Source organism: Stegastes partitus, unplaced genomic scaffold, assembly GCF_000690725.1.
Source record: "Stegastes partitus isolate 25-593 unplaced genomic scaffold, Stegastes_partitus-1.0.2 Scaffold1437, whole genome shotgun sequence".
In the NCBI taxonomy this organism is placed as follows: domain Eukaryota; kingdom Metazoa; phylum Chordata; class Actinopteri; family Pomacentridae; genus Stegastes; species Stegastes partitus.
In genome coordinates this window covers 65,433-80,404 of record NW_007579168.1, presented here as the reverse complement: position 1 = coordinate 80,404, position 14,972 = coordinate 65,433, and the positions used below count along the sequence as shown (strand labels likewise).

General features: G+C 42.2%; 1 protein-coding gene across 4 annotated transcripts in view; it reads left to right on the top strand.

The window, feature by feature from the left end:
* Window positions 1-14,972, top strand: part of tnn (tenascin N) — a 40,252-nt gene that overhangs the window by 3,313 nt on the left and 21,967 nt on the right. For all 4 annotated transcript variants that reach the window (XM_008299605.1, XM_008299603.1, XM_008299604.1 and 1 more), the window contains exons 2-8: window positions 3,835-4,032; window positions 4,260-4,460; window positions 4,699-5,073; window positions 9,527-9,660; window positions 9,738-9,867; window positions 12,124-12,306; window positions 13,098-13,187. In XM_008299605.1, coding sequence (XP_008297827.1) covers window positions 3,837-4,032; window positions 4,260-4,460; window positions 4,699-5,073; window positions 9,527-9,660; window positions 9,738-9,867; window positions 12,124-12,306; window positions 13,098-13,187 — 1,309 coding nt within the window. In that variant the 5' untranslated portion in view covers window positions 3,835-3,836. The remainder of the gene's footprint in view (window positions 1-3,834; window positions 4,033-4,259; window positions 4,461-4,698; window positions 5,074-9,526; window positions 9,661-9,737; window positions 9,868-12,123; window positions 12,307-13,097; window positions 13,188-14,972) is intronic.

Here is a 14,972-nt window from a genome sequence, read left to right as displayed (position 1 = left end):
CATCTCCATGGCAGTGATTCCTAATTGTGACGGTCCCACTTCCCTCTCCATTCCCCATTTCCTCTCTCCATTAATCCGTCCATCTGTCTCTCTTTCGAACACCAGGACATTCTCAGCAGTCAGTGGCGGTCCTGTGCTATGCTTGGAAAGTCACAGGCCCGTCTCCTCCAAGAGAAATAAGAAAAAAAAAGAAAAAAAAGGCCTGAAAACGGCAAGCATCAAATAAAACCTTGACAGGGAGCTATAAACATGCTTGTTAAGCATCTCTGTGCGCCAGTGCTCAGTGCCATTACACATGGCTATAGTATACTGTCTATAATGTGGCTAACTGCTGGACTGTCAGTGCTTCACCAACACTCTCCATCATTCCTTCTCTCACCTATTCACTTGCTCTCACTCACTTTGTCTTTCTCACTTTCCGCTTTTTTCATCCCCCACTTTCCCTCCATTTCCTTCTCCTAATGTCTCTTCAATTCATCTCTGGTTTACTTTATTAAGCTTTGGCCATTGATCAAACACTCTCTAAAGTCCAACTTCTGACCACCGCAGAGGGTAAAATAAACAATTTCCCAGCGATGTCATAGCTCGGATTGCTTGCACAGGCACCAGCCTTCGACCTCAAGCTTTTGACCAGCAGCAGTAAAAGCAGACAGCTAAAATAACCACATAAGGTCGAGCATATTGAGTTTGGACTAGTTAGAAACAGGTCACGGTAATTATACAGCTATTTGTCTCCTTAAAGAAAGACCGGAGCATTTTTAAATCACAGAGTGACTTAAGTTACATCCTGTAGAAATCATCAGATTTATATGCCAACTTCGCTGAAAGCAAATTGCGTCCAGTTAAGTAAGAGAAGCAGCTTTCCACCATAGCTGCTGAAAATATGTCATGCATTTACATAGAACTCAAAGTATCAGGTATTCTCCGTTTCTTGGGGGATGCCTACTCCGAAGCTCTGTTCATTTAAAAATGGCCCGATGAGTGGCAGGTTTCGGGTCCACTTGTCGACATCCTAATATTCTGGCCGGCGTTGCGTCCAACAGGATTTTTAGAATCTGTTTCTCTGTGTGCGCATATTTCTACTTTTCCATCTGTTGTATTCTTTTGATCCTTAATGAGCAGATATTATAACAACAGGGATTTCCAGGTGATCAGTTTCTACTCTTCAAAATTCCAGCAAATCATCGAACACTGGAATAAGTTTCAAAATAGCAAAGTTATTTAACTGTCCTTGGCAGATTCTAACAAAGTACAGCTAAAAACTGAAGAAAACAGTTATTATTAATATTACCATCACAATGTTGTGGTTGTAAAATCCGAGACAACGCTAATCTGTTGCTTTCCCATGCTTCTGCTTTTTTTTCACTTTGTCTGCATGTTTCATCGAATAATCCTGTCACTTCAAGCAAATCCAACATATTCAAGCATGTGTCCTGCTATATAATTTTATGTAGTTTCCAACTGTCAAGCACCACACACTTTATTGCTGAACTTTCATTCACTCTATTAGAGGGTTTCTGTTTCCATAGACCACACAAGCGCAGCGCAGTTAGATCAGAAGTTCCTTTTGCCACTTTCTAAACTTTTACACCAAAAAAACTTCAATTCTGACCAAAGTACAAAAAAAAGGAGCCTTGTGAAGGTTAAAACAGGCGCGCTATTTCTGAAAGCGTGTAATTTGGTTTCTTGGGGAAGCCGCTGCAAAGTTTTAGGTTCACATGACATCACTTTCATTAAGACACAATGACATCATCGCGCTTGTGAGCTCGCCGAAGCTTTGAAACGCCTGACAGAGCACAATTTATGGTTAAGGATCTCTGGCAAAGTGATGACTGCTGACTTTCTGCTGCCATTCTGTGGAGTGAGAGCATCATTACACACACACACACACACACACACACACACACACACACGAACACACATACACAAAGTGACGTAATGGTTCAGGTTTCCCGTGATTAAATATACAGTAGCGTGCCCCACTGAATGTAATGTAACTTGTATCGTCCCGACAGTATTTCTGTCCTCAGCTCTTTATAAAACACTGACAGTGTGGAGAGAACAAATGTGACCCTCTCTCGACCCGGAGACTCAGGTTCAGTCTGGCGCAACGACAAACGGCTACAGTTTCAGTGGTCTGTTGCACATGGCTCGAGCCAAAGATACAATCTGTACAAACTGTAGGGAGCAGCACTAAAAAACAGATGGAATAATTCAAGTCAACTCTGTGAAGCTTTCACTCATGCCACTCTGGGAGACTCTGATGTGTCTAACAGTCTGCAATGTGTTTAGCTTTAGTATTTTAGTATTTAGTAGTGCGAACAAGGGCTGGATTACAAAGAGAGGAAAACAGAGAACTGCTTAATGGCCCCCAAGGAACTTAATTTCATCTAATTTTAGTCTATACAATTTGATTAACTGCACATTTGTGAGAAATTTGCACCACCAGCAAGAATACCAGCAATAACAGAGTCTCCATCCTCCCTCTTGTGGATCTGGAACTGTGTCAAAATCTAGTTGTTGTTTTAGTTCAGATTGTTATCATTTGGCAATTTGCTAAATTCTTTTAAGGTGGCGTTATTGTCTAGTCAATTATGTTCATTGTTTTCCTCAGTAGTTGCTGTTGCAACAACAAAACAGCAACAATATTCACTTGTGAGATGCTTGGAAATTTTTGGCAATTTTACCTAAAAGCTAATTTGTATATTTCGACCCTTTGGGAAACATGCAACACCAAAAAGCCCTCCTCCGTGTTTCTATGGGCTTCTTCATGCTTCTGCATTTTGGGCCCAAAGATCAGAGTTCCTGTCCAGTTGAGAGCATGTGTGTCTGAGACTTCTGCCGGCTGACCAAACTGACTTCTCTTGGCTCTTTGTCATGTGGCTCGGCTACATTTTCCAAACACTACTGGGCCAACGGGATCAAATTATGATAGTAAAAGAAGTTATTCTGGGAGAGGCTTGATACTCAAAAAATATATTGTCCATTTTACAGCTGTTACTCGTCTTGTCCATTGTGTATGGGGAAGTGATTTTTTAGGGCAGTTTGTGTCGCCTGATGAACATGAAAGTTAAAACTCCCAGACAACGAACCATCTCAGAGAGAAAGTGAACAAACAGGTTGACATATGCCTTTTATTATGTTACATACACTCTTCAGCCGCAATATTAAAGCCACTGACAGGTACACATCTTGTTTCAATGCAGTTCTCTGCTGGGAAAGTTTGGGTCTTGGCATTCATGTGGACGCATCACCTATATACCTAAACATTTGCGCAAACCAAGCATGCCCACTGCTGGCAATAGTACTTCCCAACAGGGACGGCTTGAGGAACACAACAAAGAGCCCAAGCTGTTGACCCAGCCAGCAAATTCCCCCAACTTTCAATCCAATTATCAGTGGAATGCACCAAAACAAGCCCGATTCATGGAGGATCCACAGGGCCCAGGTGTCAGTCACGACAGGACATCCCCACAGCTCCTGTGTCCATGCCTTAATGGGCCAGAACTATTTTGGCGGCACAAAGGGGATCAACACAATGTTAGCCGGGTGGTTTTAATGCAGTTGCTGATGGATGTATGAGCAGTGCAGTGATAATGCTTCTTCTTCTGATTGGAAACAATGCTTTGAGGATAGGTTGTTAGTCTGGAAAGAGCCAATCCTTCCTTTATTAAGAGTTTTCATGCAAAATAATTAAAATGCTTACGCTTTCTCCACAACTCAGCAAATGCACATCAGCAGTCAAAAGTTTGTGTGTAGCGTGCGCACTTGATGTCTGTGTTTCAGGAAAGCGAAGACAAATTAACGAGCGCATACTCTTGTTTTGACCTCCAGCAATGACCACTAGACTCCTGTGGAGGGCCCTGTGCCTACTGGCCCTACTCTGCACCGTGTCGCACTTCAGCTCGGCCACCAACCACCCGGACCCCTCAGCCACAGAGCAGGGAGTCACCTTCAGCCACGTCTATAAAATTGACCTCCCTGGGAGCTCCAGTTGTAAACTAGAAAGCGTGCCAATGCAGGACAATACAGGTAATGAACAAAGCTAGAGCTTAATAAGAGATTGACAGAGAAAGCACAACTAGAAACAATTACAGACATAGTAGTATGGGTATGTGTATGCTTTTCCTCTGTGTATTGGTAGTTCTGGGCTGTTCACTTTTTAATTGTGTTTAATGCTTGCTACTTCTGTGTATGACCACTGGGAAGCCTGTTAGCATATTTGGTAATTAAGAAATTAATTTTGTCATATTTTATAGGTCTGCAGACAGAGACCACAACAAATGGAGAGAATGATATTATCTTCAAACACAACATTAGACTACAGACACCAAAGTGTGACTGTGATGAGTCGGAGAGCTTCAAGTCTCTGTTGTATAGAGTCAACGGACTGGAAGAAGAAGTCAACTACCTAAAGACGCAATGTAGTCAAGGATGCTGTGGAAAAGGCGGCGCTGCAGGTAGGCATAACGGCTTTGTTACTAGCTAATATAGTTGGAAAGCCGAGATGGCGAGTCAACCTTTGGGAAAACAAGGGGAAAGTGGAGGTTGCAGGAGACTTATTTTACACCCTGACAACAGTGTTTCCTCTAAGCCAGCTATTTTATTCTGATATGCATATGTGGAGGGATGTAATCCATAAAAAATGTGAGACGGCGTCCAAGTAACTACAATCATTTCCCCTATCTGTCTGTCAAGGTGTGGACACAAGCTGTAGTGGCCATGGTACCTACCAGCACGACTCCTGCAGCTGCCTCTGTAACCCCGGATGGGAAGGCCCAGATTGCTCCACGTCCTCCTGCCCCGACGAGTGCAATGACAACGGTCGATGCGTGGACGGGAAATGCGTGTGCCATCAGGGCTACACGGGAGATGACTGCAGCCAGCTGATGTGTCCGGACAACTGCAACGACAAGGGACAGTGTGTGGACGGGAGATGCGTGTGCTTCCCGCACTTCACCGGCGAGGACTGCAGCGTCCAGAAGTGTCCCAATGACTGCATCGGCAACGGCCAGTGTGTGGACGGCCAGTGCGTCTGCGATGAAGGCTTTTATGGGGAGGACTGTTCACTAGGTAAGCTATTCAAAATACTGTTTGGAACCAGATTTGCAATAGTGGTTTTCAATAAAGAGGCAAAATTCTTTCAGAGTGTCAACAAGGAAAGACAAATCATTCTTTGCTCCTGTTTGAACTGTACCATGAACATATTGATCAATGTGAAAGATAATTTTGCAAGAAAGAAAGCCTCAATATGTCGTTAATTTTATTTTTCTCAAAGTTATCGATAAACATAATATGCGTAGCTATGACATGATTAAAAAAATCACAATTCGATCATTTTTTTCTCGTGCCGTTTTCCAAAATTAGGTGGCCCACCAGAAGAAGTGGAACTCACACAAAATAGTCTTTCAGCATTGTAGAGATACTTTCAGAACAGTGTTTTCAGTGTTTTGAAATGGTCCTCTGGAGTTTTCCGACTTTGCCGGTTAATTTACTTTTAGAAGAACCAGTGTTTAGCTCCATGACCTCAAGCTAGATAAGGTGCCTGAATTAAGGTAGCCTCAGTCCACAGACTTCTGTGGAGACAACTAGCGTCTGAGTCAACATTTTTCCCCCCTGAACTTTTTATTATTCTGTATGTTTGACCTAAGCTTGCATTTGCTTTGATGTGTGTTTCTCATGAGACTTAAGGATTCACATTTAACTTTGTTATACAGTCACCTCTGTGGCTCTGACATTAAGGTGAGCATTTTACCTGTTATCTCAAAGAGCACAGATGCTACAAGGAGCTCGGGGACCATCAAAATTATAACACGTGCCCCTAATGCCCAGTTCACCTTCGTATAAATTCCTATCCTTCGTCATTTAGTAAAAACTTTTAGGACCTGCCTGAATAATTCTGAAGAGTAACGCAGTTGTGCTTGTGTCAGCTATCTGCTACCATCTGTTTCATTCATATTTCAGCAGAGCCGGCTCATGCATTAGTTGAGCGGCAATTACCCGACGAGTAACATTCAGTCTTATTCATGCAGGTGTACAAGGCAGGCTGTTTTACTGGCGGCTGTCGCTTTGGCTTTGCTGCAACATCATGTCAACAACTCGACACCAGCAAAAATAAGACGCCTACGACACCTGACTTGAACAGCTTTAACAGCTCCCTTAAAACAGCTGCCTCACCCACTAAATCCTCGCTGCTAACCGTTTGCAGTAATTGGTCAGCTCAGTTATGCAAGTGTTTTTAACTGAACCTGAAGTGATTTCAGTCATCATAATGGCCATTGTGACCTACATCTGTGGAATTCAAAGCATCTCTCCCGGCAGTTATTTCAGATATAACAGCTGAAGGGGCCCTTTCAGCAGGCTGACCCCGTGACCACTGCATCTTTGGCCTCCAGACAACTTATGACATCAGGTCACATAATACCACAGGAATATAAGAAGACCCATCAGTCTTTTTGGAGCGCCATCTGGCTTGTACCCTGCAGAACAATCATCACCTTTCCTGCTAAATGCACTGCTCACCAAACCTTCTATTACTGTACCGCCTCAGGAGCAGGAGGACAAAATTGCATTTTGCAGCAATTTAATGCCAAGAAAGCAGAAACGTGAGCAGCAGCTTCCAGGCACGGGCACCGAGTTCACACTGCAACAGTCAATTCCACAGTAATAGTGAAGATTTGGCTGCAAGTGATCAGCACAAAAATGAGTTCTGCCGCTAATAGAATATTGCTCTATTTGTCTACACTCATCTGTGCGGTTAACCTCTAGTTTTTAAAGCAGGTGATTCTTCATATTGAGTTGATTCATGAAAAGCACATCTACAAACCGTTTTAGGTTCCAAATTAGAGTTTTAGAAACTAGAATTGGTGTAGAGTTCAGCCGTGTCAATCCTTAGACGACAATTCAGTCTCTTCTAGCCTTGCTTTGCTTTGCGAAGGGAGAGAATAGCTACAGACGGAGCTGCAGCTTCGTGTGTAGGTGCTATTGAACGGAGTCCAACATCAACAGTGGCTTGTGTCAGAGGAAAAGTCAGGGTGGAATTGAAAGTGGGAGGTAAGAAAAAAAAAAAATACATTGTGTTGATTTTAGGTGTTAGTAATAACAGTGGTAATAAGCAGCGGGAGAAGAAGAGCATACAAGCAAAACAGTGCAGACATTCTTTGTTTTATGTGGACATTTGCCATTTCAACACCTGGATGATGGATGTCAATCTGTTCTCCGGGCGATGATGGTAAAGCGAGGCTTATAGCAGGACTTTAGATATACTGCACATGTATTGCGGTGAACTTTTCATTCCTTGCCAGTGATGTTAACATCCTGAGGGTTACTGTTGTTTTTTTGCGTTCACCATCAAAGGCAGATATTCTTACTGGCCTGAAACTCGTGTCTATCCATCAGATTACAGTAAAAAAAGCAACCGCATCTAATGAGGTAATCTGAATATAATGCAGGTGAGATTCCTAAAAGCTACGTCAACACAATGCAGATGGTTTGGATTCAACGTTATTATTGAATCTTCTTTCGCGGCCCCAAAATGTTTCCTTTCATTAATAGACACATTTAAAGAGATCAGATTTAACATAATGCGGTCTTTGAACTTTGTCCTCGACTTGAAACCATATTTGGCGATTTTCTCTAGTTTCCCTTTTTGTCTGCTGGCTCAGGAATGACTCACATATGTAATATTAATAAAACAGATGGCAAACATAATAGGACGCAGACCAACAAACAAACAAAAAAGAAGAGAAGACACTGATGGAGTCACATCAGCACAGATCCGTTGCTGTTTGTGTTCATTATGGTGAAGGTTTTGCGGTCTTTTTAAGAAGCCCAGACATGCTGCTTCACTCACATTTTCCTTCCTCAAATGGTATTTCATTAATTTTCAATCAGAGAAGACACAAATCATCATTACTTTCCACTTTTCCGATCTTATTATGTTAATTTATTCACCCCGGCAGTTCAGAGATGTTTTTTCGAGGCCTGAGATTGTTGATGGTCGTGCCTGGAGTAGCAACAAGGGGACGTGGAACTGGACTGCTGCATTTGAGGAAAAACATTAAGCTTCCTGACTTTGCCTTGTGGAGCAGCATCTGAACCTGATGTGAATTCCTTCCCCGCCAAAGTCACGACAGACTCCTTCACCGCTCGTGTCACAAATTCCTCTTGAAATGCGCTTATGCTTTTTTGTGTGCCGCGTTTTGCTTTTTTAAATCTACCACCGTCTAACTTTTATTTCTCCTCTGTTGCACCCTCACAACGGTTCATCTTGCTTGTGGAAAGCCTCGCTCCCCCAACACTGCTGACGCGCCGTCTTCTGTCTTTTTGGCCGCTGTTTTGTTATTGTACTCCCCCGTAGTTATATACCTTCCTACCCACCCCGCACCTTTCTATAATTTTTCCATCATTTTCATTCAAGCATGCTGGCCTTGTATAACCACCGGAAAGGAAAGCAGTAGTTCTTTCCAGTTGGGGAAGAAAACCTCAGTGTTGAAAATAACACATTGCTTTTGCCTGGTTCATAATTTATTCTTTGCTCCTTGTAACGGGGTGATTAATGAAATAAGTTTCCAGGGTCCCTCTGGTGAAAATTACATTTTTTTTTTTCAACCTTGTTATCATGTTCACATCATGTTCATGGCTGCAACTGCACAATGAAGCTGCACTGATATGCGTCTCAAAGGCAGATTCAGGCTTTCAGAGTTTCCTACATTATAAACCTAAAGAACCAATCCTTCTCTGCAACACAACTGCGTCCCTGCCTGGGTTTTAAACAAAACATCATTTCTGGCAGCATATCTGCTTTTCATGCTGCCACTATTTCATCCTCAGTCGCTCATTCTGATTTCAGTTGCAGGATCTCTCACTATTTTGCTATTTTTTTTTAGTTCCGCTGTGTCTCCTCTTAACATGTATCACTGAATTACTCCAGTTTTATAGCTTGCCGTCGTGTAGCGGACAGTATATTTGCAATGTCTGAGCAGAGTCAGCGGGCTCGAGCTGGTGTGCTCGAGCTGCAGCAAGTGAGGAGGTGTGGGCGGAGCGACGGGCATGGACTTCATAGATCTGCATATTCTAGAGGAAGCCAACATTGTAGAGTTACATCTAAGACATTTTAAGGCAGGAAGGCATTATTTTCATGGAATAAATATCTAAATGTAGAACTCTGACAGACAGAGGTTAGTTTGTAGGGATTTAATCAATAACCAGAGAGAGAGTTTTGGCTAATGACATGATAAAATATAATATATTAGCCTCTCTATTTCACAAGTCTTTGCGTAACATTGTGTGAGTTGTTGTACATGTAATCTGTTTTTCCTGTTCATCTCGTTTGTATGCCACCTCTTGACCAGGTCGTTATTGAAAATGAGAACCAGTTCTCAATTAACTTACCTGGTTAAATAAAGGTTAAATAAATAAATAAATAAAATAAGAATAACAGTGAGGGAAACTGATAACAGTTAAGGAGTCAAAACTGTTTATTTATTAAACCCTGTCTTTGTCTACCTCCCTCTTTGTCTCTCAGTCCTCGGGCCTCAGGGTCTTCGACTGGTCCAGGTGACTGACGTCTCCCTCCTGGTCGAGTGGGAGCCTGTTCGAGGGGCTGAGTATTATGTGTTGACATATCATCCCAAATTTGATGAGGGCGCCCAGGAGCAGGTAGGTCACATTTTACTTCATTTTCGAGTCACATCTGTGTCAAATACATATAATTCTTTCAACCCTCTGTGTCTTAGGTGCGGATCCCCAACACAGAGAACTCCTACCTCATCACAGGACTGGTTCCCGGGGTTACCTACATCGTCCAGGTATATGCCGTCATCAAGGACATCCAGAGCGAAGCGGACAAGATCGAAGCCACCACAGGTAAAGCGCAGACGGCTGGGAAACAACAGCGAGGCTTTTAAAAAGTGTGTTTCCTGTGAGTAAATTAGCGTTGGTCAGACTAAGCTCCGTTGCTGGTTGAGTGGAACTGGGCTGGGTGCAGCATGTTGTCTTTAAATGAGGCGGTTTAGAGGAAAGACAGATGTGACCTATTACAGACTCGTGTGGCTGCGAGGCCAGGTGTGGCCCGCAGGTCTGAGGGATTTAGCTGGATTTTTCTGTGGATTAAATAGTCACATTTGAGGTCAAACGTAAGTATGTGTGTGATGAGGCATGAAAATACTTAAATGTCAGGCTTTTAAACGTTTAGCGGAAGAAGGTGTTGCATTTTAAGAAACAAGAAAGATTACATTTGATCAATAAAACCTTTTCATATCACTTTTTGTTATGGGCAGTGAATGACTGGCCTGTTCTACTTTGATGATTTTTCTGCAGTTGCTTTCAGAGGATGAGCAGCATTTTTCATAGTATTTATTTATTCATCTATCATATCTGATTTTAGGCAAATGCTATGCTAAAAAAGCAATTAACAAGCTGAGGCCTGTCATCGCTAAGTGTTTCATTAAGCACTGCTTTGTTAACCATTAAATCTTATGGTAATTACAAGGAAATGGCTCCACGGATGTGTTTAATGTAAAATAGACGTGCTCACAGATGTGGTAGGAGACAGATGTGCAGAGAAAGAGATTACTCGACAGGATTGATGGGAGTGAGTGAGGCTTTTACAAAGTGGGAGAGACTCTAATATGTGGTTAGCTCGGTTTGCCATGGAAAACCCTGCGAAGCATGGCATTCCCATATGGGCATAAGAAAACACGCCATCATCTGGCTTATGGTTGTGTGAGGAGCACACAGCATGAGGCAGACATTTCACTGGTCGCATAGCTTTCGTTTCAACTTCAAACAATGATCTACTTCAAAAGAGGGTTTAAGTGACTGTTTTTCTGTTTTCTTTAGAAAAAACATATTAGCAGGCATAAAAAAAATAAAAAATGCTAACCCTTTTCATTTGGTGACATTTGTTTTGTTTGATGGTCCTGTTCTGTCTTTTTTCACCGTGCACCACAAATCCAGACAGCATTCCATATCGTCATATGGTCTCTATCTGCACATGCACTCACATGTTTTTCAAGTTCCCATGAAAAGGTGTGTAAAAGCATCTTGTCATCGTCGTCTGGATGAACTACAGAGTCGGGTCGTGCGGTGAGAAAGTAGAAACAGTGCTGCAAAAAATTGTCCTGTTACTTTAACTCAATTTTATGGGGATGAAATCAGATAAAAACAAAAAAGTGACTCAATAAAAATGCACTCTGAGGAAACATTGCTGCATTACATTTTATACATACATATAAATAATAAATAGACATTTGCAGCATCGGTATACAGCTGATAATCAATTACATATACAACCACCCTCCTGCTAGAATTAAGCAGAAAAGAGGACAAAACTAAGACAATTGTTACCCAAAAAATGGGTTTCTATTGACTTTATATAGCAATATTAAGCTACATAAGTCAAACAGAATTAACCGTATAGAAGCAACAACACAATATAGCATCACTAATACAGGCAGGGAGCATAAACAATAAAAGAATTGCACAGCGACTGCACCATAAACACACATAGTAAAGCAAAAAGAGTGTCCTCCTGTGGACACTGAGTTACGACACCTTGTTGTACTGACATATTGCACACTTGCTCTGAGCTTTGGCTCCGTGAAGTCCTTCGCAATCAACCCTGCGACTACAGTTTCAGTCTATTTCTTATCATTTATACTGAGTGCAAAATATATCTCTGCCTCATCTCACTCCACAAAGCTTTCAAACACACACGGATTGTCAAAATCAGCCAATAAGGCCCCACTGCATGCTAGAGAATTTACTTTGCACATTTTGTCTTTTAACCAAACCCAGCATGCACCTTTTTGTGTTTAGGTCACTGACTGAACCTAGGAGTTGTTTTGCCTATACTAACTACTCATCCTTCATTGTTATGCATTTCTTGTACAGTTCACAAACTGCTAGTCGTGGCCCAGTGATAGTAAACCTTTTTAGAGCGTCTACACAAACAGTACAAAGAGTCGCGACAAAGAGCGCTGTCCTTTGTCTCTCCAACTTGAGGACATTAAGGAACAGAGCGGGGCAGATGCTTTTTATTACACAAGCTTTAACGCCGGCTTTCCAGTATGAAGTTCACGTCTGTACACCCAGTTCCACCAAACCTTGTATCCTTCCCAGATGTCTCAACTATTGATGATATCCGAGTTCTTGGCCAGACAGAGGTCTCCATTCAGGTGGACTGGAGGAACCCGCAAGCTGAAGTGGATTACTTCAGGCTCACACACGTCGACCCGGCAGGACAGGAGGAGGAGCTGGATGTGCAGAGGAGCCAGGAGGCGCGCACCAAACACACTATTGTGGGTGAGTCCTGTCGCAGAGGGAACACAGGTTTGCACAGAGGACATAAAACTACCTGAACATTTCTGGAATCGTTGGAGTGTAACCTGATGTTTCTCAGGTGGTAAACCGCTTTAAACTGAAGGATCCCATGGCTGCCTTAAATAACTGGAGACCTTGAATTTACCTTCTTTAACCTGAACTCTGTTATAGTTTACCTTTTAACGGTAGAGGATCTTATTGTGTTGACCTTAGGGGTTGTTTTAATTTGGGATTCATGCTATATGCTTTATATTAGATTTTTTTTTCTTACAGACGTGCATTACAGATAAAGCTTATGTGAACACACATGCATTCAAAAAACACACTCATTCATACATATGCAACATGGATATGCAATTACGATAATTAAAAATATTATTAAGAAGTGCATAAATTAAAGGCATGTCATGCAAATGCAGAAAAAGTGGGATATCCTATTAAATGACAAACATGCATGATATATTATATCTTAAACTGGTAATACAATACATTAAAAAACAAATAATAGAAGATAATGTAATGGTATAGAACAGTGGCTCCAATCATTTTGACTTGTGAACCTTTAAAAACTATCAATGTCTACTGATTTCCCTTCTTAGACGAAACAAAAGAGACAAGAAATTGAGAAAAGTCACAAAAAAAGTAAACAGAATTTGTGCTATTCTTTTGGTTTTGGTCATCTTGTGATCCTTCAGAGTTCCCCAAAGTTGGTGAACCACTGAGCCCATTTCATCCTTTCCATTTTAGAGTTTAAAAAAACTGTCTTTCCACAGGTCTTTATCCAGGAACTGAGTACCAGATCTCAGTGCAGGCCATCAAAGGAACCACAGAGGGAAAAGCGTCCTCGGCCACCGGTGCCACAGGTCAGTGTCAACACAAGTCATTTAACCTAATGCGGCTCTGTCTTATTATCAGTAGGCAGGAAATGGGGCCCGATTTTCCCCCGAAATTGACTCCTGCCTGACATTAATTGCATTGAGACTGCATTTGTGCAACCACTGGCAGCGCCTGACACTTAAAATGATAGATCAGCCACTTGTGGAAGTGAAACACATTAAAGAAACAGCGAGGATAACCATATTCCACTTAGTTTTGAATTGGGTGCTGCATCAAACACAGCTCTTACCTCGTGTCAAGTCACCTATAATTCACCAGTGGTCAGAACCTAATAGGAAAAACACACAATCTGTCATACACAATACTGACACACCGTATTCTACAACCTGCTATTACCGTCCACACACAGCCAATGGTAATAGCATAATGAATACAGCCAGCAAGAGGCACGATTATGGGTTAATGATGGAGGGCTGGAATTTACAGCCTAATAATCTGGACAATTCTGTAATGGCTGCGGTGAGCCTGGTCACAAAGGGGAAACATGATATGAATGGTGTAACGACTAAAGGATGCTCCCTGATGGTCGGAGGAAGAGCGTCCATGATTTACAGGGTCCATCTGGTAATGTTGGATATTAGCATGTTGGTCTGACTGTGTGTTGGTCTGCTTTTAGGACGTGAGGAGGAATTCATTTCTCAGCTTTCACTTTAACAGCCTTTCCTCGACATTCAGCCGCTTTTAAAGTTATTTTTTAAGTGACTGATAAATGGTCCACAGTGGCACAACAGGTATTCAGTGACTCCCTTTATTATCTTCTCCTGTCTCTCATTCCCCTTTTCTCTCATCCACCTCCAGAGCTTACTCAGTTAAAGTCTCCGGCTCGATGGCTCTTCGGTTTTTCAACACAGAGGCAGCCGGTTTAATGGTTTTTAGTCATCAGTGTTCGCGAGGTATTTTCAGCACTCACCTCTTTCTTTTGAAGCCAGTCAGGTACTCAAGGGCCCCTGTCTTTGCTAATCTCGTGTGAGTGTGCCACCTACTTGTGCAGTAATTGCATGTGTGTTTATGTGTGGTCGTGTGTGTGTGTGTGAATGGGCTAATCTGCAGCAGACAGACAGCGGCTTGTCTCCACTCCAGTAGCTACAATCCTTCATTTTAGGTGTAGCACGAAAAGGCTTAGAGGTGATTGAAGAGGATAGTCCTCGGCTCTGTTTGCCAGAGAGGATGTGCTGGTTTCATGATGACTGGCGTGGCGCAACAGAGAGCACGGCCACCTATTATCTCACTAAACATGCTGTTTGCCTTCGGCCAGCGCGGTTATACGCGGCGGGAGATAAAAGGAACTAGAGGTGGGAATATGGAAAATCCATGAATGCAGAGCGAGCAGTAATAAGGAAAAATAGGACAGTAAGTCCAGGTTATAGCAAAAAAAAATAAAAAAAATGAGCTGAGATAATGGTACAACACAGTAAGGACACAGTGTGAAATCAAGATATTTATAGGGATATCAAGAGCAAGACTAAGAGAGGATACAAAAATAATGGGTCACAAAGAAGCAATTTCAGGGGTATTATGCAGCAGTATGTAAAACATTACGGCATAGCTCCCGCTGAGGTTTGTCCTACGAGAATAAACCTGATGTCGACCATAATAGAGGCTCCACAGTAGAAAGATTTCTTCCATTTTTTAATTATTTTTTTTCATCTTATATCCCTTTTCATTTTCTTGTGGGTTTCACAGTTAGCTACTGTCACTTTAGTTTAGTTGTTGTGGTCCCGTATAGCTCGCCCTTTTCCTCACCTGATTTC